Source organism: Clinocottus analis, unplaced genomic scaffold (assembly GCF_023055335.1).
Source record: "Clinocottus analis isolate CAN_PGR_092001 unplaced genomic scaffold, fCliAna1.0.p SCAF_27, whole genome shotgun sequence".
Lineage (NCBI taxonomy): Eukaryota > Metazoa > Chordata > Actinopteri > Perciformes > Cottidae > Clinocottus > Clinocottus analis.
This window is the reverse complement of record NW_027176009.1, coordinates 4411432-4435564: the sequence shown is the minus strand read 5'-3', so window position 1 is coordinate 4435564 and position 24133 is coordinate 4411432. Positions and strand designations below refer to the sequence as shown.

The window sequence follows — 24133 nt, the reverse complement described above, 5'->3', positions numbered from 1 at the left end:
AGACACGAAAAGATGACAAGTTGACCTGTTCAAAAACAGTCTGCTTCCCTCCCACACACCTGGATCTCATCACCACGCACTTACCTATATGAACGTTTACATTATCGCGCCACCCTGTGTTTAATGTTAGAACTGCATGTGTAAATTCACCTTTGTTTCCCTCAAAGATAAAAAACAAAAAACAAAACTACATCAGGGCTCCAACAAGCGAGAACTGTCAAACAATAATCAAATGAATGTGTCTTCTGTATATCAGTCAACAACTGTTCGGGACTTTTGAAGGGGCACTTTGAAACAGAATACGATGCAACTTGAATACAGCTTGTCTGCTGCTGTGAAATGTGCATGAATACACAGCTTGTGTTACCCGAGGGGGGCTGATAGTTAAAATGTTTACAACAGCAAACAAATGTGACACACGAAAGAGAATACAAAAATACATGAATACACTATAATGAATTATTATGAAAGTTAAAAAACATGAATATTCCACAGCATGTGTCAAGTTGTATATAGTAAAATATTTTTTTGTAATTTATTAAGTTATGCAAGCATTATTACATCTTGCCTGAAACATCCAGATATTTGTTCAGTGTTATGGTTATAACCCTGTGTAATTGTGTCCAATTACAATAGGTATCCAGTTGTAGTTTAATAATTCTCCAAAATTATTGCTGAGCTGGTCATAGTTAGAATAGACCTAAAGTATACTTTCTTTATAAAATCCGAAATTGTTACCTCCTTTTTTCATTCACATCTTGTTCATCAGTTCCTACATATCTAATAGTGTAGTAAAACACTGATTACACTCTAATTTAGAGGATTACACTGGACATTGTGGTCTGTAATCCAAATTGTACTTTATTATTTGGAAAAAAGACAGAAATAAATCAAACAAGACAAATGAAAGTCAGCAAACCACAATGTTTTATTGCATTCACATGTGTATATGAAGGAAGTACTTGAGTAATAATTGATATGTTGATTGTGGTCGTCAGGTGACAGTAGACAGCTCAGGTGGATGTGGTAGTAGTGGACACCACCTTGCCATCTATTGTCTCGACAATCCTGCTGATGGTGGAGGTCCTTGAACTGCTTGTACTTTGTAAGGGAAGAATTACAGTTCTTGTGTTTAATATCAGTGTATGGCATCAATTTACAGAGTTAGTTATTAGTTGACAATAAAAGGACAAAATTGTTCTTTGCAGACAAATTACCTGCCCTCTCCGTCCAGTAGACTCCTGTATGTTGCAATCTCCATTTCCAGACGTGTCTTGATGTCAAGCAGAATTTTGTATTCCTGGCTCTGTCGTTCCATGTCAGTACGCAGACACATCAGCTGTTCCTCCAGGCTCGTCACCTGCATCTGGAGGCCCTGGAGCTGCATGGAGTACCGTGCCTGTGTCTCAGCTAAAGAGCCTTCCAGAGCCGCTTTCTGGAGGAGAAGAAGTGAAGAATGAGGGATGGAAAAGTGAAGGAGTGAATAAACTGAAAACTACTGTGGTTGCATTACATTGCATGTAAGATTTGCTCTAAATCATTGTCTCTTACCATGCTAAGTTGAGACTGTAGCTCGATCTCCAGGCCCTGCACCGTGCGACGGAGCTCCGAGATTTGTGACATGAATGTGTTGAGACTTTCTGTGGTGGCGCTCACCTCCTTGTTCAGCGTCTCTGACTGGAGTAGACATTGGAGAACATCAGTGTCATGTATAACTACAATGAGACGTTACTAACATCACCTCCGGGGTATTGGTCTTACCTGTGTTTGGAACCAGAACTCCAGCTCTTTTTGGTTCTTGGCAGCGACGCCCTCATATTGCAAACGTATTTCATCCATAATGCTGCTCAGGTCTGGCTGTTGTTTTGCATCCACCTCCACATTGATCTGTCCACTCATCTGGCTTCTCAAGGCTGCCAATTCCTGTTGAATAAGAGGATATTGTTTGCTGAGGTGTTTGAGGAGATACATTTTCTACACTCGAGACAGCAAACTAAATGCAAATCCACTGCTGTCAGGCATCCGCTACCCACCTCCTCGTGGTTCTTTCTGAGGAAGATCCGCTCCTCCCTGAGGCCTTCTATCTGCATCTCCAGGTCTGATCTGGCCAGTGTCAGCTCATCCAACAGTCTCTTGAGACCGGAGATGTCTGCCTCTACTGATTGACGCATGGCTAGCTCATTCTCATACCTGTGAGGCAGCAAGAGATCAGACATTTTACAATTGGTGTATACATCTTCCACATATTGGTTCAGTGTGATTTCTAAGTTTTAGACACTTTCAGTCTCTTATATCTGATACTTACTTGGTTCTGAAGTCATCTGCTGCCAGTTTTGCATTGTCAATGGACAGATAGACAAATCCATTGTTACGGGTTGCCTCCTGGAGCTGCACAATAAAGCAAAGTTTTATTTGACATGATAAGTGCAATTTCTTCTGTGAGCCTTTGTAAACATAATACAACATCCATCCATTATCCAAACCGCTTATCCTCATTAGGGTCGGAGCCGATCCCAGCTGTCAATGGCCGAAGGCAGGGTACACCCTGGACAAGTTGCCAGTCCATGACACGGTAGACATAGAGACAGACAACCATTCACACTCACGCCTACGGGCAATTAAGAGTCCAATTGACGTAAGCTGCATGTCTTTGGACTGTGGGACGAAGCCGGGGAACCCGGATAGAACCCACGCTGCCAAGGGGAGAACATGCAGACTCCACACAGAAGGACCTGCTTGACCAGGATTCGAACCCCAGACCCTCTTGCTGTGAGGCTTCAGCGCCTGCCACTACACCACCATTCAGCCCAACATTAATTAATTACATTAATACAACATTACTCTGCTCATTTACTTAGTAACGGCCTTTACAAAATCATACATCCAATGCTTCATTTTTAACATATTCATCCAATAGTTGCATTGCAGGATGAGTTACAGCGTGGCATGAATTTGTAGCTCACTCAGGAATCAGAGGTCATGTCACATACCTTTCTTTGCAGGTCAGCAATGGTGGCCTCGAAGACAGAGAAGTCACGAGAAATGGGGGAGTTCTTGCTCTCCAAGAACTGGCGGATTTTGAACTCCAGGTCACCGTTGGCCTTCTCAAGGCTGCGTACCTTCTCCATGTAGGAGGACAGACGGTCGTTCAGGTTCTGCATGGTGGCCTTCTCATTGTCTCCAACATTGATGTCCATGCCACCACCCCGGCCAAAACCTCCACCCGCTCTCCCTCCAATGACATAACCACCTCCACTGCCAAAACCAGAGGACACAAGATTGCTAGAGGAAACAGATATTCGTGCTCCACCTGCACCACCATGCATGCTTGAAGCATAAGAAGAACGCGGCCCCTTGTTTCCAAAGTACCCTCCACCAAAGGACCTAACAGACGGGTTAGAGCTTCTGCTATAGGCGGTATAAGTTGACTTAGTAGACATTTTGAAGACTGATCTGGAGGTCTGCCTGGGAGAGAATGAGATGGACGAAGATGCTCGACTCTCCCTCTGTCCCCTTTTATCCTGCACAAGGCTGCTGCTGCCTCTGGTGTGGGAGGGGAAGGGCCGGACTGACAGGAGGAGCATTACCTAAAATGGTTGCTCTGTCTCACCCAACACACACACCCTTCAGGTTAATTAGTTGAGATGATCAGAAGGACAAAAGACGGTTCAAACTTAATTCCATTGTGTACGATGGCTTCATTTTTCCATTCATCCTTTTCCCACATGTACCACATTAATGTGCATAAAGACAGGACATCCTTGTGAACGTTTAACTTTTATTTCCACAAAGTATACTGTAAATCGTGAAACACCCCACTGAAGTCACTGTCAGCCTCGTGTTCGTTATTCAGTCAAATCTGGCAGTTTTTCAACTTCAGATAATGTGACTTTACTTTGTGCCGTGATTCTTGAGCAAAACTGCCGGCCAAACCTGTTATGATGCCAAGGCAATTATGAAAATTGTCGAATGGATCAGAATTATAGGTTTTTGTCACTTGACTTTCTTCCAGTTCCCCACTTCTCACACACCTCTTTGTCTTTTCTATCAGTGTTATTAAACATGACAATTAGATTTTAATAATTGGTTCTTTAGTTAGTCATAGTTTTAGTTGTTTTCATGTCTTAATTGTTATAAATTATTTGAATGTTTTTCTCAACAATTGTTTTTATAGACATCCTTGATGTAAGTTGAAACCTTGCCTTAGACAAGATGCTCAGCTGTCCCAGCGCCACACTAACATCACCAGCAACAAGCAGGAGTACCACATGCTGTCAGGACTCAGGAAATCGCAGAGTACAGGAGGTTGCTGGATTGGGAGGATGAAAGGTGAAAGCTGATGAAGAGAGCAAAACACTGACTGAACTAGGGAGCATATACAACTCCAGTTCAATTTCATGACAATGTAGACACGTTCTACACTGTTTAATTATAACTACATGCTATTTAGCATTCGTTAAGCATGAGTAAACACTTAATTAATTCCTCATTGACAAAGCATTGTTCCAACATAAACACTCATTAGTATACAATTCATAAATGTTTTATTCTTGAATAATAACCTTGACTGTTACGCATTTCATAATTGGGTTTTCATACTTTATAAATGATGGATTCCATATTTGTAAATTAAGTTGTCAGGCCTGGCCTATAATGAGGACTCAGCTGCAGAGAATGTCCGTGACCACGCTTTGTGTCCAAAAAAAAAAAAAACACTCTTATGAGGCAAAAACAACAAGACTATAAAGTATAACAAAAATTCACTCTGCACAAGGCAAAATTAGATCACAAAGTACAACAACGAAACTCTCTTCACGAGGCAAATCACTTACGGGGCAACACTGTGACTGTGGTTGTGACTGTGGCTGTGACTGTGGTTGTGACTGTGGTTGTGACTGTGGTTGTGGCTGTGACTGTGGTTGTGACTGTGGCTGTGGCTGTGACTGTGGTTGTGACTGTGGTTGTGACTGTGGCTGTGACTGTGGTTGTGGTTTTGGTTGTGACTGTGGCTGTGACTGTGACTGCGGCTGTGACTGTGGCTTGAGTGAGACGCACATGAGACGAGACACTTTCGCACAAGACAAAGGGAAGACGCAGACTATAAGCACATGAGGGTAATGGGGAACAGGTGGAAACAGTCAGGAATTAGGGAGAAAATCAGACCAGTGAGGCATGAGGAAGCGGAAGGGCAAGTGACCCGGTACGAGAGGGAGTTAGGCTTTCAAAATAAAACAGGAAATGACAAGCCAATTTCCCAAGACAAGACAACCCTCACCGTAGTGTGACATAAGTAATATATATTACAAACCAATTAAGGACTTACAGATAATGCACTAATGATCGACATGTGTTTTAAAAATGTGTTTTAATACTGCAATTCATGATTAATTCAGGTAGTTACTAGTCCTTAGTTAAGTTTTAGTTAAGTAGTTTGTGGGCCCCCATCTAAAGTGAGGACTATCTATGATTTACAAAACATTAATACATGACATTGAAAGGCCAGCAGTCCCTCAAAGCTAAAAGGGAAATAGCCGCAACACAAAGTTAAAATAACATGAATATAATGGTGATGGGGAGCAATGTCTGTCAGTGGCACGAGTGGTGAGTATGTTTCATGGTTTGCTAGCAGGTACACATTAGATTAGACTATGAGTATCTAGTCACAGCTAGCGAGCTATGACTAGCTCGCTAGCATGCTCCTTAACTAATGGTCCGAAGACAGGCACGCGCCAACTCAGTTATAGGTAGACCAATCAAGGTGATGGCTAGATACTCATAATCAATAATATGTATGTGCCAGCAAACTATAAAACATACTCACCACTCGTGTCACTGACAGACATTGCCTCAGTCCCATCACCTGGCCGGCGTCTTTCTGACGTGGACCACGTGGGACACACGTTTAGGCTGTAGGACCCGATGTGTCTCATAGTGCAGAGCCAGGAAGAGCAGCGGCCAGGTGATGTAAGGCAACACCAGTCAGTTATGAGTATGTTTTATATATTATGTATTTTCATAAATAATAAATTAATTGTTTGCTCAGGCTTTAGCTCGTTTAGACTCCTAGCCATTTTTCTCAAATTCTGAACAGTTTGCATACCCATACTAAATACAGAATATTTCCTCAACCACAAGGACTATTTAAATGATTTCAAAAAGTATAATATACAGAAAACACGTGTAAGACCAGTGAAGAGCTTCATATAGCAGTATATGCCTTACAGGTTTATTATTTGAAGATAGAAAAAAAATCTCCAGGATCTATTTCAGCTTTTTAATCATGAAAATCATGGGCTTTTTTTCAACTATAAAATATGACGATGTGTTAACTGCAAAGTTTCTGCAAAGTTTGACTTTGATTCAGTGAAGTTAAATATTTTTAGTAATTAATTTAGTGCAGATTTTGTGAACCGTAGGTTTAGGTCCGCTGAAAGCAAAAATGCCCTAACTTTCTTCCTGGACCTTGGACACCTCTGGTTCCACAACAGAGGGGCTTTGCTCGAGCAGATGCATCATTACATGCAAAATGCAATGCAGTTGATATTTTGCTGAGGCTTCGTCTGACAGTGGATTTGGTGCAATTGGTGGATACCGTGGCTCGTAAGCTTTCCAATAAGGTGCGCCAATCACGTGTGGCGTCAAGCAAGGGATATAACAATAGATATTTTCATAACTTGGGGAGCTTTCTCGAGTCACTTTCGAGTTCTTCAAGTCATATATATGGTTTATGTTAATATTTATGGTTGAATTGTGTTATAAACATGTACAAAATATACTTATATGCTCTTGTAAGACCAGGCTTTGCGGTTGTTTTTACTATGTCACATCAGTGGCTTTGTTATTGATTCATCGGAGTACAAGGACTTTGGGAGTTCCTTGACCTCATTAAAGTACAACATAATCAAAATAATCGTCTCATAGACCTTTCAAATACCCAAAGTAACTCTTGTCGGGACGAAGATAAAATATGTAATTTCCATGAGACCTTGGCTTTATTTGAAAACCATGCCACTATAAATAAGTCAAACAAGACAAATGATAGTCAGCAAACCACAGTGTTTTATTGCATTCACATGTGTATGTGAAGGAAGTACTTGAGTAATAATTGATACGTTGCTTGTGGTCGTCAGGTGACAGGATACAACTCAGGAGGATGTGGACACCACCTTGCCATTCACTGTCTCTGTGGTTACTATCCTGGTGGTGGAGGTCCTTGAACCGCTTGTACTTTGTAAGGGAAGAATTACAGTTCTTGTGTTTAATATCAGTGTATGGCATACATTTACAGAGTTTGTTATTAGTTGACAATAAAAGGACAACGTTGTTCTTTGCAGACAAATTACCTGCCCTCTCCGTCCAGTAGACTCCTGTATGTTGCAATCTCCATTTCCAGACGTGTCTTGATGTCAAGCAGAATTTTGTATTCCTGGCTCTGTCGTTCCATGTCAGTACGCAGACACATCAGCTGTTCCTCCAGGCTCGTCACCTGCATCTGGAGGCCCTGGAGCTGCATGGAGTACCGTGCCTGTGTCTCAGCTAAAGAGCCTTCCAGAGCCGCTTTCTGGAGGAGAAGAAGTGAAGAATGAGGGATGGAAAAGTGAAGGAGTGAAGAAACTGAAAACTACTGTGGTTGCATTATATTGCATGTAAGATTTGCTCTAGATCATTGTCTCTTACCATGCTAAGTTGAGACTGTAGCTCGATCTCCAGGCCCTGCACCGTGCGACGAAGCTCCGTGATTTCTGACTGGAATGTGTTGAGACTTTCTGTGGTGGCGCTCACCTCCTTGTTCAGCGTCTCTGACTGGAGTAGACATTGGAGAACATCAGTGTCATGTATAACTACAATGAGACGTTACTAACATCACCTCCAGGGTATTGGTCTTACCTGTGTTTGGAACCAGCACTCCAGCTCTTTTTGGTTCTTGGCAGCGACGCCCTCATATTGCAAACGTATTTCATCCATAATGCTGCTCAGGTCTGGCTGTTGTTTTGCATCCACCTCCACATTGATCTGTCCACTCATCTGGCTTCTCAAGGCTGCCAATTCCTGTTGAATAAGAGGATATTGTTTGCTGAGGTGTTTGAGGAGATACATTTTCTACACTCGAGACAGCAAACTAAATGCAAATCCACTGCTGTCAGGCATCCGCTACCCACCTCCTCGTGGTTCTTTCTGAGGAAGATCAGCTCCTCCCTGAGGCCTTCTATCTGCATCTCCAGGTCTGATCTGGCCAGTGTCAGCTCATCCAACAGTCTCTTGAGACCGGAGATGTCTGCCTCTACTGATTGACGCATGGCTAGCTCATTCTCATACCTGTGAGGCAGCAAGAGATCAGACATTTACAATCAGTGTATAAATCTTCCACATATTGGTTCAGGGTGATTTCCAAATTATTATGTTTTAGACACTTACTTGGTTCTGAAGTCGTCTGCTGCCAGTTTTGCATTGTCAATGGACAGATAAACGCCTCCATTGTTACGGGTTGCCTCCTGGATCTGTGTGATGAAACAAGGTTTTATTTGACATGATTAATGCAATTGTTTCTGTGAGACTCTGTAAACATAATATAACATTACTCTCCTCATGTTGAACAGTAACGGCCTTTACAAAATCATACATCCAATGCTTCATTTTTAACATTTTCATCCAATAGTTGCATTGCAGGATGAATTACTGTGTGGCATGAATTTGTAGCTCACTCAGGAATCAGAGGTCATGTCACATACCTTTCTTTGCAGGTCAGCAATGGTGGCCTCGAAGACAGAGAAGTCACGAGAAATGGGGGAGCTCTTGCTCTCCAAGAACTGGCGGATTTTGAACTCCAGATCACCGTTGGCCTTCTCAAGGCTGCGTACCTTCTCCAGGTAGGAGGACAGACGGTCGTTCAGGTTCTGCATGGTGGCCTTCTCATTAGCCCCAACATGGAGGTCCATGCCACCACCTCCGCCGAAGCCTCCCCCACCCCCTCCCATGCCATAACCCCCTCCCATGCCATAACCACTTCCCATGCCATAACCACCTCCACTACCAAAACCAGAGGACACAGAGATTTTTGATCCACCTGCACCACCATGCACACTCGAAGCATAAGACCGTTGTGTTTGGCTTCTCAAAAAGCCTCCAGCACTGGATCTAGGATTCATACTTGAAGTATAGGTGGAAAAACTTGACCTCGACATTTTGAAGACTGATCTGGAGGTCTGCCTGGGAGAGAATGAGATGGTCGAAGATGCTCGACTCTCCCTCTGTCTCCTTTTTATCCTGCACGAGGCTGCTGCTGCCTCTGGTGTGGGAGGGGAAGGGCGGGACTTACATAGGAGCATTACCTAAAATGGTTGATCTGTCCCACCCATCACACACACCCTTCAGGTTCATTTTGTGTGATGATCAGAAGGACAAAAGAGGATTCAAACTTAATCCCATTTTGTTACAACATTGACTGAATTCATTAAAACATCATAGCTGCCTGCGAACCTTTCTATTCATCCTTTCCCCTCATGTCTATGTCCATGAAGACAGGACATCCTTGTGAATGTTTAACTTTTATTTCCACAAAGTATAGTGTAAATTGTATTTACTTTGTGCCGTGATTCTTGAGCAAAACTGATGTTATGATACCAAGGCAACATGCACTGAATTATGAACATTGTCAAATGGATCAGATTCATAGGTTTTTGTCTGTGTTTTTTCTATCGGTGGTATTAAGCATGAAAATCTGATTTTAATTATTGGTTATTTAGTTAGTCTTCACATCTTAAACTTTATGTATTATTGTTATGTTTTGCTCAACAATAGTTTTTTTAGACGCCCATGGTGTAAGTTGATACCTTGCATTAGACAAGCCCTTTTCTTCGCATTGTACTTTGGCATGTGCATCATGCCCAAACAAGAACAAGCTCTTCTTGTTTGCTTCCACCCCCCCCCCCCCCCACACACACACACACACACTTTCATTCGAGCATGTTACCTTTCCTTGATGCCTGAGAATCCCTGAGAAAGGGATTATTTTCAAATACTTTCTTGATTATAGGAATTCTATTTTTTTGGAACATTTTGTGTTTTAACTTCTACCTAACAAATTACTATTGCAGGCTGTTCACATCTACAGCCTGGAGTAATACAAACCAGGTGTTTCTTTTCACTGCTGCTTTACATTTTGAGGTCGCAAACTCATCTCATGCATGTGCTAAACAGCTATAAATAATGGTGATAGTTTGAAACCCTGACATATGACTAAAGATAATTTTCTCTCTCTGGAGACAGAATTTTCGCACCGAGACACCAACTTCATTCAGGGTTTCTCTGCCTGCATTATTTCTAGTACAGCCAAGTCAATTTACTGGAGCAATTCAAAGTGAAGAATGTTGTTGGTTCTAATCCGACTTCCTACATGTCTCTCCTTTGCACTACCGGCAGAGCCAAGTGATGGCTGAAATATGCATTCACATAAAACACCGGAACACAGTAGAGTCTGTTCACATTGTTATATTTGTGCAATCAGACATCCCTATGAAAGAATAACTCAGGGGTGTGGCACTGGAGAGGTATGAACAGCATAGTATTACAGCATACTGGTTGAGCTTGTTTATGTAAAGTTTACTGTGTCACATATAAAAAAGCAATTGTGTGGGAAACTGCAACCCTGTAGAATGAAACATGCTCGACTGTGATAAGAGAGCACGTCACAAAAAAATCTGTATTCGGTAGATTGACAAAAATTGTGAGAATAAAGAATATTGACACACATTGCACAACACATGAAGAAATTAATCATTGTTATGATTGATCAAATTAGAAACCACGCACATAGAAGACAGTTTATAGTAAATGGCTGTTGTCAGGCAGACATTTTTTCTCAGGCCCAGATATCTCTCACTGTCAGAGACGTCTCACACTGCTCTGCAGTTGTATCAGTTTGAGAATGTGGCAGAACTTAAGAAAGCTTTTTTCTGAAATAAAAATATCAGGCGCAATCATCAAACACTTCAAAATGTATCTTGCTATATTACTAATTTACAATACAAACAAAGACAGCAAGGCAGTTATTGAAGGGTAGAGCACAGCTCCCAATGCATGGCTACCATAAAGGCTGAAACAGCAGCCTTTAGTTCTTCTTTCTCTCGAGCTACGTCACTATTGTTGAGGCAAATTATGGCGCTAAGTGCAGGAAGAACAACATTTAGCAGCTGCAAACTCAGCTTCTCGTGCTGATGTAACATGCACCGAGGTATTCATTGCTACAATCAACTACATTTACCATCAGGACTGAGTAGACTTCCAAATAAAACTTCATTTTAGTCAGCAGTGATCTAGAGGTATGCATGAGTTTGTGACCAGAAGATTACACTCTACTTGAGCAGAGCATTTCATTCCTAGCTGCTTTACAGACCCAGTCCGTGGCCCTGAAATTAGACTGTGGTTGTACAGTACTGTGTCAAGAGTGTGAGCACCACATTTTCATTTCCACTCAGGCTGCATTTAGATGTTTTTTTGGACTAAAACCCAAAAGTGTTAGAGTTTGTCGATTATCTGTTTCAAATTCCCTAAATGTTGCATCTTATGTCTCAAAATGCTCCCTTGCTGGTATCAAGATACTCATCATTTTATATGTTGTATTAATTGGAAAACTAAATGAAGATATTTAATTGTCAAACAATGTTCTGTAAGAAACAGACTCTTCTGCTCAGACAAAGAAGGGCAGACTTGTTGTTTATGTGGGCAGAGTGAGTCGTGGCGATGGTATGTGTGGCGGTAAAGCAAGGTGTGACCGTGGTTCTCATGTGAAGCTAAGCTTATAGGTGAGATAATCCTAGCAACTGTACACCCACGACTGTGCCTCCACCCAGTTCAACACCATCCTCATAAAATGTGCAGATGACACCACCATCCTGGGGCTCATCGAAGGGCGTGGGGGGGATGAGTCAGGGTACAGGACGCAGGTTAACAACAGTCTGGTCTACGGAGAGGAGAACAATCTTATTCTCAACACAGACAAGGCCAAAGAAATAATACTGAACTTTAGGAAGAATTCTCCCCCCTTATAGCCTCTTATCATCAAAGGGACTGAGGTAGAGAGGGCGGACAGCTACAGATTCCTGGGACTGCAGGTTACATCTGACCTGATCTGGACTCTTAACACCACAGCCACAGTGAAAAAAAAAGCCCAGCAAAGGGTTTATTTCATCAGGCTGCTCGGGAAAGCTGGTCTGAACCATGGCCCGCTCACCCAGGCCTACAGAGAGGCATCACTGTCTGGTATGGCAACACCACACAGGCAGAGTGGAAGGCTCTGCAAAGAGTCATAAAGACTGCGGCAAGGATCACAGGAACAAAACTTCCTTCCATGGACTCGATGTATGTGCAGCGCTGTCGGAAACGAGCAGATCATCGGAGACTCACTCCACTCGGCTCACTCCCTGCTCAGACACAAACGTTGTGCGTACAACCTGAGACACAGCAGAGCGGACAGCATCATAACCCACAGAACAGGCTTCTGCCACAGCTTCTTCCCTGCCACAGTCAGACTGATGGCAGACCAGAACTGTAGAAAGATGTGTAATATAATCAAACACTACATCACTTTACTCACGTGCAATATGTGTGACGTATAGTGTATGTGAAATGTCATAGAGTCTATTTATTATTATTGAATATTTAATAAATTAATAAATGCACCTCCTTGTATATACCACCACCCGTAGCACATTGTACTGTGTATGTATAGTGTTTTTATATGTATGTATGTGTGTATGTATGTATGTATGTATGTATGTATGTATGTATGTATGTATGTATGTATGTATAGTGTTTTTCTCTATAGTTTATATTCTTTCTTCTTCCTATTATAACCTCACTGCAGATTAATTTGCATGCCCTGTATCTGGCAAACAACCTAAGGGAGTTTTTGCACGTCGCCAAAAAAAACAGAACAATAAGTCTCTTTGACACCTTTAGTGCGTCACACTCACCGTCCACTTTTCATGGGAACGGGAATGAGTTCTCACATTGCAGCAGACCCTTTCAAGGCTGGAGACGAAGTCCTTGTATGACACAAATAATTGCAGCTTGCACTGTACGTGGTGAAAACAGGAACAGTGTGCTCAAATTGTGTTGCGCTATGAGGAAGCGCCTGCATGACTTTCACCTGGGGGTGTAACCCTCACATATGAGCCAACAAAAAACAATATCTTCCTTTATATCTCATGTTAGAGAAAGTGAAGTCTGGGATGACTCACTGTGTGTCTCTTGACAATGCTCGTCTGCACTTATGTTTACTTTATTTCAGGTCCAGACTGGTTTCTGCTGCAGCCTGCGATGACCTGCTGGTATCAACCGCACCCTTCACCGTAGTAACACTCTTGATGTTTAGTTGTGGAAATTTACAACGGTACTCAGCACTGAGAAGAGTCTTTTTGTTCTGTCTTTAATAGAAATAAAAGTAACCTATACTTTCATTGACTCTTTGATACTGTTACTCAACGAAACCGAGTCAAATGAAGAGCCCATGTGCACTACATTAGGCACAAAATTACTTCAGCTGAGGGAAAACCTTCCCAATGTGGTACACACAAACATGAAGTAGCACAACTACTGTTTTCCTTTTCTCCCATTTCTGTAAATGAAGTTAGTACAACAGCAAAACAGACATGTGCAGGGAACAACAGGAGAACAAATATATTGTCAGGATTTTAATTTTCCACGGGACTTTCTCGATGTACTTTTGGAGGGAGTTTTATCTCTCCAACACTGATGCACATTATTATTTTAAAATTGATTTTGGTTTGAAGTCTAGCAATGTAGAATCATTTTAATTGTAGGGTCTAGACATCGAGGGAAATGAATCCAGCTTTCTGTAGAAACAAGGCATGTATATATCAGTGCCATTATATGTTATTACATTTAATAATACCATTGACAATAACCAATATTGAGCTCATACATTGCTGCACAAAAGCAGTGAAAGGGAAGAAGTCATTTTAACTAACAGATTAACTTAATTGACTGGTAATTCACTGATGTTTTGAAGTCTCTGCTTGATTCAACTCCACCCAAATGAATGCACCTTTGTTGCCTCATCTGACCTTATAGAAGCAAAACTACACTTAGCTTTTCTTCTCTTTGTGGTTCTGTTAAAATCGTATCAATACATGCTTCTTTTGTTCCTATAACGTACAACATGGCATCAATATTGTGCAGTGATTTTGTGATATTTGTGGTCTAGTATTTATTGTCCTGTAATAATCGCGTTTCGAGATGTGTCTTGTGCAGCAACTATCTGTTCTCACTTCAGAAAAATAAGATTACGCAATCTACTAAAGTTGGGAAAGGACTTTACTTTTAGAGAGAAAGACAAAGAGGACACCTAGTGGTCAGCAGTGAAAATACACCCTACACATTTTCACTTCGAATCAATGCCTGATTTGGCTTTATTTTGATATGTTGTAGGATTTTCGGCAGATTGTCTGCACAGGGAAAATACAGGGGACATCGATCCTGAGCTCACACAATAAAAACAGTATTTACTTTTTTATAATTTTCTTTACATGACTTTAAACTTGCTTGAATCTTTTAGCCTTTTTACAGCTACTTTGTTATTTGGCAATTTTTGCCAATGAAAGACCCATTTCCAAACTACATTCAACCTTTCTGAATTTAAATACATGTGTGTGCACAAAATCCATCTTCATATTTGCTTTCTGGCTTTTTATTCATATTTAGGTCTTACGACAGAGTAAGCATCCGTGAAGGAAGGATCATCACTGGCTGCAACTTTGCTACAATCAGAAGAAAAGGAAAGAAAGCCAAGGTAATCTATCTTATGCAGTCAACTTGAAATTACAAGTTAAAGACTGACTAGTGAATCATTCATTAAGCAAGAATTTTCTGAGAAATAAAAAACATTTCGTGGCACCAGAAGTGAGCAAAGGTATTACGAAACTTCCTCCACTTCAGTGGCAACACTGGAGGACACCACCTTTCCATCAACAATCTCTTCCACGATGGTCCTCACTCTCCTCTCAATGTGGGGTTTATGCTCTGCAGAAGAGGAGAATAAACATAATGCATCGGATCCTGAGACTCTAGTTGACAACAAGCCTCAGTCGATGGCACCGTTACAAGATCAGAAAGTTACTTTAGTTCATGATTGGGATTCATACCTTCCACTTCCACTTCCACTTCCACAGCCTTCCTGATGATCACAGCCCTGTGGAGGGAGGGGAACATCATTTCATAAGATATTTTATTGATGAATCTGTTGGCCGGCTGCTTTCATCTTTAAATGAAACACGCACTTCTTTTCTTCATATATCGCCCTCTCGCGCAGCTCGCCGTCCAGCAGCCTCCTGTACTCAGCGATCTCCATCTCCAGCCTCATCTTGATGTCCAGCAGCAGTTTGTACTCAGTTTGCTGCTGCTCGACGGAGACTCTCAGCTGCTGCAGGTCGATCTCCAGCGAGTTGATGGTCAGCTGCAGCTGGCCGAGCTGAACGCTGTATCGACTGTTCACTTCTTCCATATCCTGCTTTGAGCACTGAAACTGCAGGACAGACGGGAATTATTACGACAGTTGCCTGATGTATCTGCACAATACTTAATTAAAGCCCTTTCCAATCAAATACCTGCACGAGGCCATTCCTAGTTACTTTAGAACATGAATGCAGTATTTCCACTGTTTACTTCGCCAACTTTGTAGTTATGATGGGATGTTGTAAAATCTTGTCCCTTGATTAGTCCACTGTGCAGTGTTTTGGAGTCTGATGAGCTTTTAAACACTAAATCTATAACTCAAACTGCTTCCTGGATCACGTTTCATTGTTTTAAACAGCATGCACCCACACAGCCCCCTGCATTGATTTAACCCGGGACTGTTTTTGCTTTTTTTTACAGTCTGAATTTCCAGGCCTTTTCTTCACTTCAGGTGAACTCATTTTGCACAGACCCCCATCACTCACGTTGGAAGAGTGTTAGGAAAGGATCTTGTAATGCCCACAGTGAACAGGAGGACAGACTTGAACAGTTCGGCTGAGGCCTACCTCTGTGAAGATGCTTTGACTGTTTATCTCCAAACTCTGTTTGGTCCTCTTTAGCTCTGACAGCTCCGTGTGAAATGTCTTCACCTCTTCTGAGCGTGTCATAATTTGCATCTGGAGAGTATCAACCTTTTTTTCACAAACACACACACACACAAACACACACACATAAATCTATACATCAAAGTATAATAAAACCAATGACATTATGACCTTTTATCCTCATCGGTTCTACATTTTCAGGCATGTTGCTCTGGCGTCTCACCTGAGATTGGAACCATTTCTCGAGCTCCTGCGTATTCTTCATCACCACGGCTTCATACTGCTCCCTCATCTCCTGCAGGACCACGGTCAGGTCCACAGACTCTGCGCTGTCCACCTCGACATTAACCGCGCCCGTCTGCTGGATCCTCAGCTGACTCAGATCCTGCAACATGGACAAGTTTACCTCTTAACGTTATCTCTGTTCTTCTCCAGGTGAGTCGCGGCTGTCACAACCAACAGATGGCGCCATTGCACATGAAAAGGCATGTCTCTTTTTTTCTGAGTGGATCCCACCTCCTGGTGGTTGTTCTTCATGGACACCAGCTCCTCTTCCAGACCTGCTTTCTGCATCTCTAGGTCACTGATAGTAAGAGTCAGTCCGTCCTTGACCCCTCGGATACGAAACACGTCGGCCTCCACCATCGCACACATGTTCAGCTCCATCTCATACCTGCAGAGCAAAGCCGTGTAGTTGTAATCAAATAAAATGAGAGAAAAACAAATAAAAATCTACAGTCTCGAGTCTGTTCCAGTAAATGTTATAGGTCTGGGTACTATATGAGCATTATATTAATATTATGAGATGCGATATGTTTTGGATATCCCAACATTGGATAATGGCATATGTGTTTTCTTTTCCTGTTTTTAAATGCATTACAGTAAAGTGAGGGTCATTTTCTGAATTGACCAGATTACCTATTGTTCTATTATTTGCGTTTACCCTCTAAGTCAATATGTCCACGTTACCCATGATAATTTATCGAAAATCTTATCTTGTAAATATTTGATAAGGCACCGATAACCAAACCTACAATATTAATATTGACGTGTTTGCCCAAATAAATGTGACATTTTATTTTCTATATATTGTCGAGCCCTAAAAGGTTACTCCTACAACATTGAATAAACAATTAAATCAAATAGTTCAACCACAGTCTATACTGACAAAACGGTCTTCAAATTTGTTTTGACAAATGAAATTGTAAGAGGGTGTACGTGGTTTTAGCATGAAGCAACAGAGGAGGGAAACCTACTTTGTTCTAAAGTCGTCTACAGCCAGTTGAGCATTGTCAACCTGCAGGATGATGCGTTGATTCTCTGAATATTGCTGCATGATCTAAAAGGGAAGAACATTCGATTTTGTAATTAACATGTTGGCTTGTTTTACACCTCAGTAGCATCATGTGTCATTTTGACACTAAAACATAACACAGTATATTTTAGGGGTTTTGACTGAAAGACACGACAGTTGATTAAATTACAAGTGTTTGTGTGTCTCTAAAGCGAATGTATATATTGTTGGTTGCCTGCTTTGGTAATCCATCCTCGTTTGGACACATTACACTCATGCAGTTGCTGTGTTTGTTTATTGTTGTTTGGGACATCATTTCTGTAAAAAGTGATTGGTACCTTAGCTCGGAGTTCAGTGATGGTGGCGAAGTAGCCGGTGAAGTCTTTGGAGACAGAAGAAGCTCTCTTCTCATAGGCCTCTCTGATCTGCAGCTCCACCTTCCTGTTGGCGGCCTCCAGCGAGCGCACCTGCACACACAACCGGAGCGTGACACATCAAGCAAGAACAGATGACGCGTGACAGATGACATAAAAAACACTTTGGTGCCAGTTTGAAACTCCTGGGTGGCGCTTGGGAGCTAATTACTTTTTCCTTTGTTTAAACTTTGTAAAATCTTATTTAAATACACTTATAAATTACACTTGTCACTTGCACACGACCACTTCATTCCGTACAGTTTATTTTTTAATGTTAACTTTAATTAACTTTAGTTAACTTTTATTATTATATTTTCTGTAGATGCAACTGTAAATATTAAGTCCTGAAAATATCCACGCTCCCTTTCTTTTATTGCCCTCTATTTTATGTTGTGCACCTCCAGCCAGGACAACTTCCTCGTGTAAACTTATGGCATCAAAGGGTTCTGATCATCATCATCAAGGCTCACCTTCTCCAGGTAAGTGGCCAAGCGGTCATTGAGGTTCTGCATGGTCGCCTTCTCGTTGTTGATGACGTCAGACCCGCCGTACGGGGTCAGCGACCCGGAGGAGAAGACTGACTCGGAGATGCGGGTCCCGAAACCTCCCGCGCCGCCGTACACGCTGGGCGCGCGCCTCAGGGAGGGAGCAGCGATGGAGATTCTGGTCTGTCGTCCTCCGGCGAGCTGCATCTCCTTGCTCCCGCTGCTCCCGCTGCTCACGCTGCGGCGGGAGCTGCTGCGGGAGCTGAATTGGCGGCTTTGGCGGGAGAAAGTGACAGACATGATGAGAGGCGGGGGTGAGAATACCTGGAGGGGGTGAGCACAGCTGGAGAGTCTCCGAGCAGTACCTCTGCCTGAGACAAGTGGACATTTTTATAGGTCTCTGAGGGAAGGAGACAGACAGGTTCCCTGACACAACATTGTGTGGTATGCAGGTATGTGATGTGTTTAGAGGTGTGTTCACGAGCATTGGTGTGTGTGACCCATTAAAGGGCAACTTGATGAGTAACTGATAACCAGACTGACGTCCAGCAAAGCATGAAGATAATCGTTTTTCTTTCAATGGCAGAGGTATTTAAGCTGTCACAGGATTTGCTCTGGCATGCACAGAGTGCCCAACCTCAAGAGTTCATTAGAAGTGTGATTAGAAGCGTATCAATGTCACTTTTGAAGACATGGCACAGTCTCTTACAAACTAATTGTTGTATTTATAAGCAATACAACTAATTTTCAGTTTATTCATTAGCTTACATTCAGGGATTTTGCTGCTCCTGCATTATTTGACCAGTAGCTTGTGGTGGATGTAAGCTGCACTTAGCCAACAGCAGAAAGATAATTCTGTGTAACTGAGTCAGTTATCTTGACTCTGTGACTCTTTTGTGCTCCTGTTATACTGTGTCTTAACATTTATTATTGTCCTTTAATTGTCGCTTGTGGCCACGGAGGACAACATTAAAGCTACATTGGCGCCCTTTAAGGGCTTTAGAAATATATGCAGTGCATGTGTGTAGTAAATAATGCAAAAGAGCAAAGCTGAAAACACACGATGACAAATGGTTTCTTATGATTAAAATGCTTGGCCTTCTCTTCCAAATGTATTTGTTTTAATTGTTTTATTATGTTTCCCTCTCACACACTCTGCATATCAGCTATTACATTTGATTATTTTCTCGTTTTTTTCTTCTTTCAAACCTGAAAGGATGAGCATAATGTGACTGGAAAAAGTCAAACTATTTTTGAGCTAAAATTGATATTATAATTCACTAGTTTAAGAATAAAGTTTAACAATACTTAATAGATTCCCGATTTGTGTCAATAGTCATAAAAAATTGCAACTTAATTCAGTCTATCTTCTTACATTTTTTAAAATAAAGCCCAAATCTGTGACTTAGTTGAAAACTAGGCTAAAATAATTTACCAGATTGGATTTTAGCTTATGGATACTATGACTTATAAGGACAATTGCAGGTCAGTCCTGAGAAAATCCCCTAAATATCAACTACTGTTGATGCAATGACTACATAACTCTATTATAACTAAAACGTTGTCTCCATCTACCATTAGCCCAACGCCAGATTACAGCGTTTCTAGGCATCGTACAAGAAACATATTTGGAAATTACAGCCCCATAAAAAGAAAGTGTTTTTGAATCAGCATAAAAAAAGTGTCAGGAGTACGGATCCTGATGGAGAAGGACTGGATGCTGGTGCAAAATATTTTTGAATCAGCATCAGAAATGTGTAAGTAAATGCAGTCAATTACTTTCCTCTTGACTTGGGAAAAAAACTGCAAATACCCTCACCCTAATATGTTAAGAAAAACCCAGTAAAATTTGTTCCACCATTATTAACTAATAGAAGCAACGCATGAAGAAGTAATTAATCTGTGAAGGGAAAGTTGAAATACAGTATGTCGAGGCTGAGAAAAGAACCTACCCTCTTTTCCAACCTAATCCCTCCAACGTTCACGGAGCTCAAGACTGATGGTTTCAGAGCAGCCGCCCTCTCACTGCAGCTACCTGCACCTGCACCGTGTTTCTTTCTTTTCCTAAGAAGCTTCCTAAGAAGGAAGTGGAGAAACCATTCTTATAAAATACATCTTTCTTAAGTGCCAAAATACACAAATACAAACGCTCAAAACTGTCACACCTTTTTCATAATGCATATCTAAGATGGGCGAGAACAAATATTCTTGAAGTGATTGACATAAGACTCTAAAGATCAACATCTGCTGTGGGCCACACCCTGAAGGGAAAAATAACAGTTGACATTTTGCACACCACTGTTATGTGACTTTCACTCACATCCATTCTTACAGACCATTACGTTGACAAAGCACTTCATTATCCAACCACATGCAATGCCAAACTTTCCAAAACTAAGTTTTTTAATGTGAAACTTAGAGGAAGTCAATAGAATTCAGCAACATGTTATTAATTGTCATCAATCATCAATTGTACGATTAACAAGGTTTTCATCACAAGCTCAGTAAACTGTCTGTATTTAATCCATTTCACTTCTTTTTACTGCAATAAATAGTTTTTTTATGTAACTGCTTATCTATTTTGAGTGCATTATTGTGGATTTTCAAAGTCAGGATGAACATGCCAGTCCAACCTTTCTTTTTAATATATCATGTTATACTTTATGGGTCATAAATTGGACCAACAACTGAAGTCATATGAGGGAGATTAGCAGCCTTAAGCAGCACTGAGGATGAGGAAGTTGTGGTCTAGCTCAGCGGTCCCCAACCCCTGGGCCCGGTAACGGGCCGCAGGTCGATTGGTACCGGGCCGCACAGAAAAAATGAAGAAATAAAAAAAAGTTTTATTTTGAAGAAGAAGAAAAAGTTCTTAAACATGGTTTATTTTGAAAAAGGGCCAGATACATCCGTCTGAGCCTCTCACACATTAACTGAGCCACTTGGAGAAATACGTGACCTCCTGAGACGTGTCACGTAATGCGTGACCTCGTAAGAAAAGCTAGCGAACCCACGAGCGATAGCATCCCCACAAGCTAGCGAAAATGAGAGAAGAAAAAAAAAAAACGTCTAGATCCACGACCCATTTGTGAAGAAACCCGGCGAATCTAGCCTGTCCGTACGCGAAGAAGATCAGCTGTTGGAGATCGCGAATGACGGTGGCCTTAAAAGTACATTTCACGCAACAACTCTGCTAGTGTTCTGGATCAAAATCAAGGCAGAACATCCCAAGATAAAAAAAAAAGCACTGAAAACCTGCTTCCATTTCCAACGTCATATCTTTGTGACGCCGGTCGTATAATTTTATGACATCATATTTATTCGCCCACACTGTGAAGGCTGGTCCGTGAAAATATTGGCCGACATGTAACCGAGAAACCTAAGGATGGGTAAAATGTAGAGAATAATTCCCCCTTTGTGGGATTAATAAAGGATTAATAAAAAAAAAACATATACAATTTTTTTTAAGAATCTGCATCTCTCCCGCGCCCTACCTGTAATACCTCCGCGCCCCACCAGAGGGTCGCGCCCCACAGTTTGAGAACCATTGCCCTATTCAGACCGAGATCTGATGAAATCCCCTTTGTCCTCTCTCTGTGCATCACCTCTTGTACCTCACAGACACACTAAACGCCTCTTCCTTTTCTTCAAGGGTCAAGCCGAGATCCTGTTTCTAACGACAACCACTGAGGGCTTGTTGCCTAAAATGGTAACACTGGCTGCTGTATCCTATTAGAGCTTTATACAATACTCATAATATAGAAAAGATTATAAAACATAACTTACAGCATCAATATATTATATGCATTTTATATGGCCTAATTACAAACTTTGATTGAAATAAAAAGCAAACTATATATATATATAGTTATAATAGTTATACAGAAAAGAAAATGGTTATACAGTATAAAGTTACTTTTTACCGATATATTTTCTTCGACCATTCAACACTAAGTCGTGTCACTGTGATGAGCCTCCGCTGCAGCCGGGCCTGATAAGTGCAGTCGGATCTTGGCAACAGGTCAAAAGAACAAACTGCTGTCGTGTCTGGGACATTTATCAGATTAGTGATGGGTGTGTGTCCCGCCGGAGCACACAAAGCATAAATGCCAGATATAAAAGCAGCGACTGTCTTTCCACCTCAGGATTAATAGAAATAATAACTGAGGTCAAACAAAGATCACCAACATTGTTCTATCAACCGGTAGGATGATGATGTGATGCCTCAGGTCACATGTGCAGAGTTGAATTTACTGAAACGCTGCTCAGATTTACTCATTAGTCAGAACATCCTGGTGCTTTTGTCTGCAGATAAACATGTGCATGCACATTCTCAGCTTACATTATGTTGCTGTCCCTTCAATGAATAGAATTGTAGCATACAATCACACACCTAAATCCATCTGACAGGTGTAAACTGTGTTCGTGTTGTTTTCTAGACATCACATGTTGTCAGAGCAACTAGATACACATTAACTGAGCCACTTGGAGAAAATCCATACAGTATGTCAACCACGCTCTGTAGTAGTGTCACTAAAAGGGTCGAGTGTACGTCATCTGGAAAGTCCAAGCCACAACGTGACATGGTGAAGGCAATGGTCACCTATCATTATTATTTTATATATAGCTATATCTATGTATATAAGCTACATATAATCATTGTGAGATTCATCATCAGCTCTACTTAAACTATGTCTACAGCCCACACAGGGTTGCAATTAACTCACTTATAGTATCTGCAAAGAGATTATTTAATTTGTCTGTCTTTCATTCCAACATGTGTAAATAGTTAGAATAATAGTAACTGCTAATGTTGAGAGTGAAAATATCTGATAAAAGGAAGTCAGTTGAGAACGCCAGAAAACCCTGTTTTCAGTGGCTCCATTGAAAGCAGGGTTTTAATATCAGATCCTCCGTATTGGTCAAAAAAGGCTCTCCGGAGTATTGGATTTCTTATATAAACACACAGACTTGTTTTATTGTTATTGCTGTGCAAAACGGGCTTCCCAGGTAAGTGAACAGCATAATAATGGATTTGTGGATGTCGTGGTCATGGCTTCCTTTACGCACATCCTCCCAATGCATCTGTCTACCAATCAATCAGTGAACGCCGTTATCTAGCTTTGATTTTCAACCGTAATCACCGACACCAAACTTGTGGTATAAAAAGGAGCCGATCTGCTCGTTGTGCACCAGAAACATCACACTTGTCGGATTTTGTTGTGCTCATATTTCAAACAGTTTTTACAGGTAACTTCTTTCATTGGATTTTAGATCATTATTATTATTATTACGTTCGTGACTTTAAGTACATGTAACTGGTTTTGTCTCTTCTTGTCCACAGACATGTCCAGGAAAGTGATTGTGGTGTTTGCTCTGCTGGTTGCCCTGCTACCACCCTCTGCAGCCGGAGAACCTCAGGAGACTCATGTCCGACGGCAGCTTCCAGCCAAGAGGGAGAGCGCCAGAGGCTCGGCCGGCAGACAGGAGCCGGCACCCGTGGCTCCCTCAGCACGGATGGAGAGACGGGCACAGCTATCGGAGGACGAACGGGAGATTATGACCAAACAAATAGTGCGAGCAATCTCAGGTATGGTGTGCGTGAAAGTTCTCCGATTGTCTTATTTCACCCGTGAAAGTGACATGATTGAGTGAGAGGGGAGAGATCAGAGGAGATGCTCAGATCTGTGTACTGAAGCCTTGTGTGTGGTTCATGTAGGAATGGTTTGTTCACAGAGGTGATTAACTCTGAGTGCATGTCAGACCGGGACTACCAGGGCTGGGTGGACTTTGGACGCCGGGACGCAGAATGAGCCGCGACGACGAGCTGAGATCTCCTGCTTTTTGTTCACATTTTGTATGAAG

The 24133-nt window shown here is 41.6% G+C and overlaps 4 protein-coding genes across 6 annotated transcripts; 1 reads left to right on the top strand and 3 right to left on the bottom strand.

The window, feature by feature from the left end:
- Positions 1-1013: 1013 nt before the first annotated feature.
- LOC137795061 (keratin, type I cytoskeletal 13-like) lies at positions 1014-3341 on the bottom strand. 2 transcript variants are annotated; one of them, XM_068592297.1, is made up of 7 exons: positions 2991-3341; positions 2306-2388; positions 2034-2190; positions 1762-1923; positions 1552-1677; positions 1218-1435; positions 1014-1101 (listed from the first exon to the last, which is right to left on the bottom strand). In XM_068592297.1, the coding sequence occupies exons 1-7, from the start codon at positions 3324-3326 to the stop codon at positions 1014-1016; spliced, it is 1170 nt and encodes a 389-aa protein (XP_068448398.1). In that variant the 5' UTR covers positions 3327-3341. The 2 variants fall into 2 exon arrangements, with proteins under 2 accessions (XP_068448398.1, XP_068448397.1); XM_068592296.1 differs by having other exon boundaries at positions 1014-1125; positions 2991-3326.
- A 3707-nt stretch (positions 3342-7048) lies between these two features.
- Positions 7049-9026, bottom strand: LOC137795047 (keratin, type I cytoskeletal 13-like). Of its 2 annotated transcripts, none has more exons than XM_068592266.1 (7): positions 8730-9026; positions 8416-8498; positions 8160-8316; positions 7888-8049; positions 7678-7803; positions 7344-7561; positions 7049-7251 (listed from the first exon to the last, which is right to left on the bottom strand). In XM_068592266.1, the coding sequence occupies exons 1-7, from the start codon at positions 9009-9011 to the stop codon at positions 7146-7148; spliced, it is 1134 nt and encodes a 377-aa protein (XP_068448367.1). In that variant the 5' UTR covers positions 9012-9026; the 3' UTR covers positions 7049-7145. The 2 variants fall into 2 exon arrangements, with proteins under 2 accessions (XP_068448367.1, XP_068448365.1); XM_068592264.1 differs by having other exon boundaries at positions 7049-7227.
- Positions 9027-9135: 109 nt separating this feature from the next.
- LOC137795042 (keratin, type I cytoskeletal 19-like) lies at positions 9136-18571 on the bottom strand. Its single transcript, XM_068592252.1, has 10 exons — positions 18257-18571; positions 17709-17837; positions 17333-17415; positions 16593-16749; positions 16300-16461; positions 16038-16163; positions 15297-15541; positions 15162-15208; positions 14937-15039; positions 9136-9286 (listed from the first exon to the last, which is right to left on the bottom strand). Exons 1-10 carry the CDS (start codon positions 18569-18571, stop codon positions 9136-9138), a joined length of 1518 nt encoding a protein of 505 aa, XP_068448353.1.
- On the top strand, positions 18466-24081 carry LOC137795048 (gastrin/cholecystokinin-like peptide). The gene is made up of 3 exons (XM_068592267.1): positions 18466-18585; positions 23613-23858; positions 24005-24081. Exons 1-3 carry the CDS (start codon positions 18570-18572, stop codon positions 24079-24081), a joined length of 339 nt encoding a protein of 112 aa, XP_068448368.1. The 5' UTR covers positions 18466-18569.
- Positions 24082-24133: the final 52 nt, after the last annotated feature.

Bases quoted from the DNA above. Each gene is read 5' to 3' on its own strand.
- LOC137795061 (XM_068592296.1), bottom strand. From the start codon at position 3,326: ATGCATGGTGGTGCAGGTGGAGCACGAATATCTGTTTCCTCTAGCAAT. The intron at 2,191-2,305 runs GTAAGTATCAGA...GCTGCCTCACAG, and splicing joins GCAGATGACTTCAGAACCAA to GTATGAGAATGAGCTAGCCA. The intron at 1,126-1,217 runs GTAATTTGTCTG...ATTAAACACAAG, and splicing joins CTACTGGACGGAGAGGGCAG to AACTGTAATTCTTCCCTTAC.
- LOC137795042 (XM_068592252.1), bottom strand. From the start codon at position 18,571: ATGTCTGTCACTTTCTCCCGCCAAAGCCGCCAATTCAGCTCCCGCAGC. The intron at 15,209-15,296 runs GTGCGTGTTTCA...CTCCCTCCACAG, and splicing joins GCGATATATGAAGAAAAGAA to GGCTGTGATCATCAGGAAGG. The intron at 9,287-14,936 runs GTAATACCTTTG...CTCCCACACCAG, and splicing joins ACTGAAGTGGAGGAAGTTTC to AGGCAGCAGCAGCCTCGTGC.
- LOC137795047 (XM_068592266.1), bottom strand. From the start codon at position 9,011: ATGGGAAGTGGTTATGGCATGGGAGGGGGTTATGGCATGGGAGGGGGT. The intron at 8,050-8,159 runs GTGGGTAGCGGA...CTTATTCAACAG, and splicing joins TCAGAAAGAACCACGAGGAG to GAATTGGCAGCCTTGAGAAG. The intron at 7,252-7,343 runs GTAATTTGTCTG...ATTAAACACAAG, and splicing joins CTACTGGACGGAGAGGGCAG to AACTGTAATTCTTCCCTTAC.
- LOC137795048 (XM_068592267.1), top strand. The intron at 23,859-24,004 runs GTATGGTGTGCG...GTTTGTTCACAG, and splicing joins AATAGTGCGAGCAATCTCAG to AGGTGATTAACTCTGAGTGC.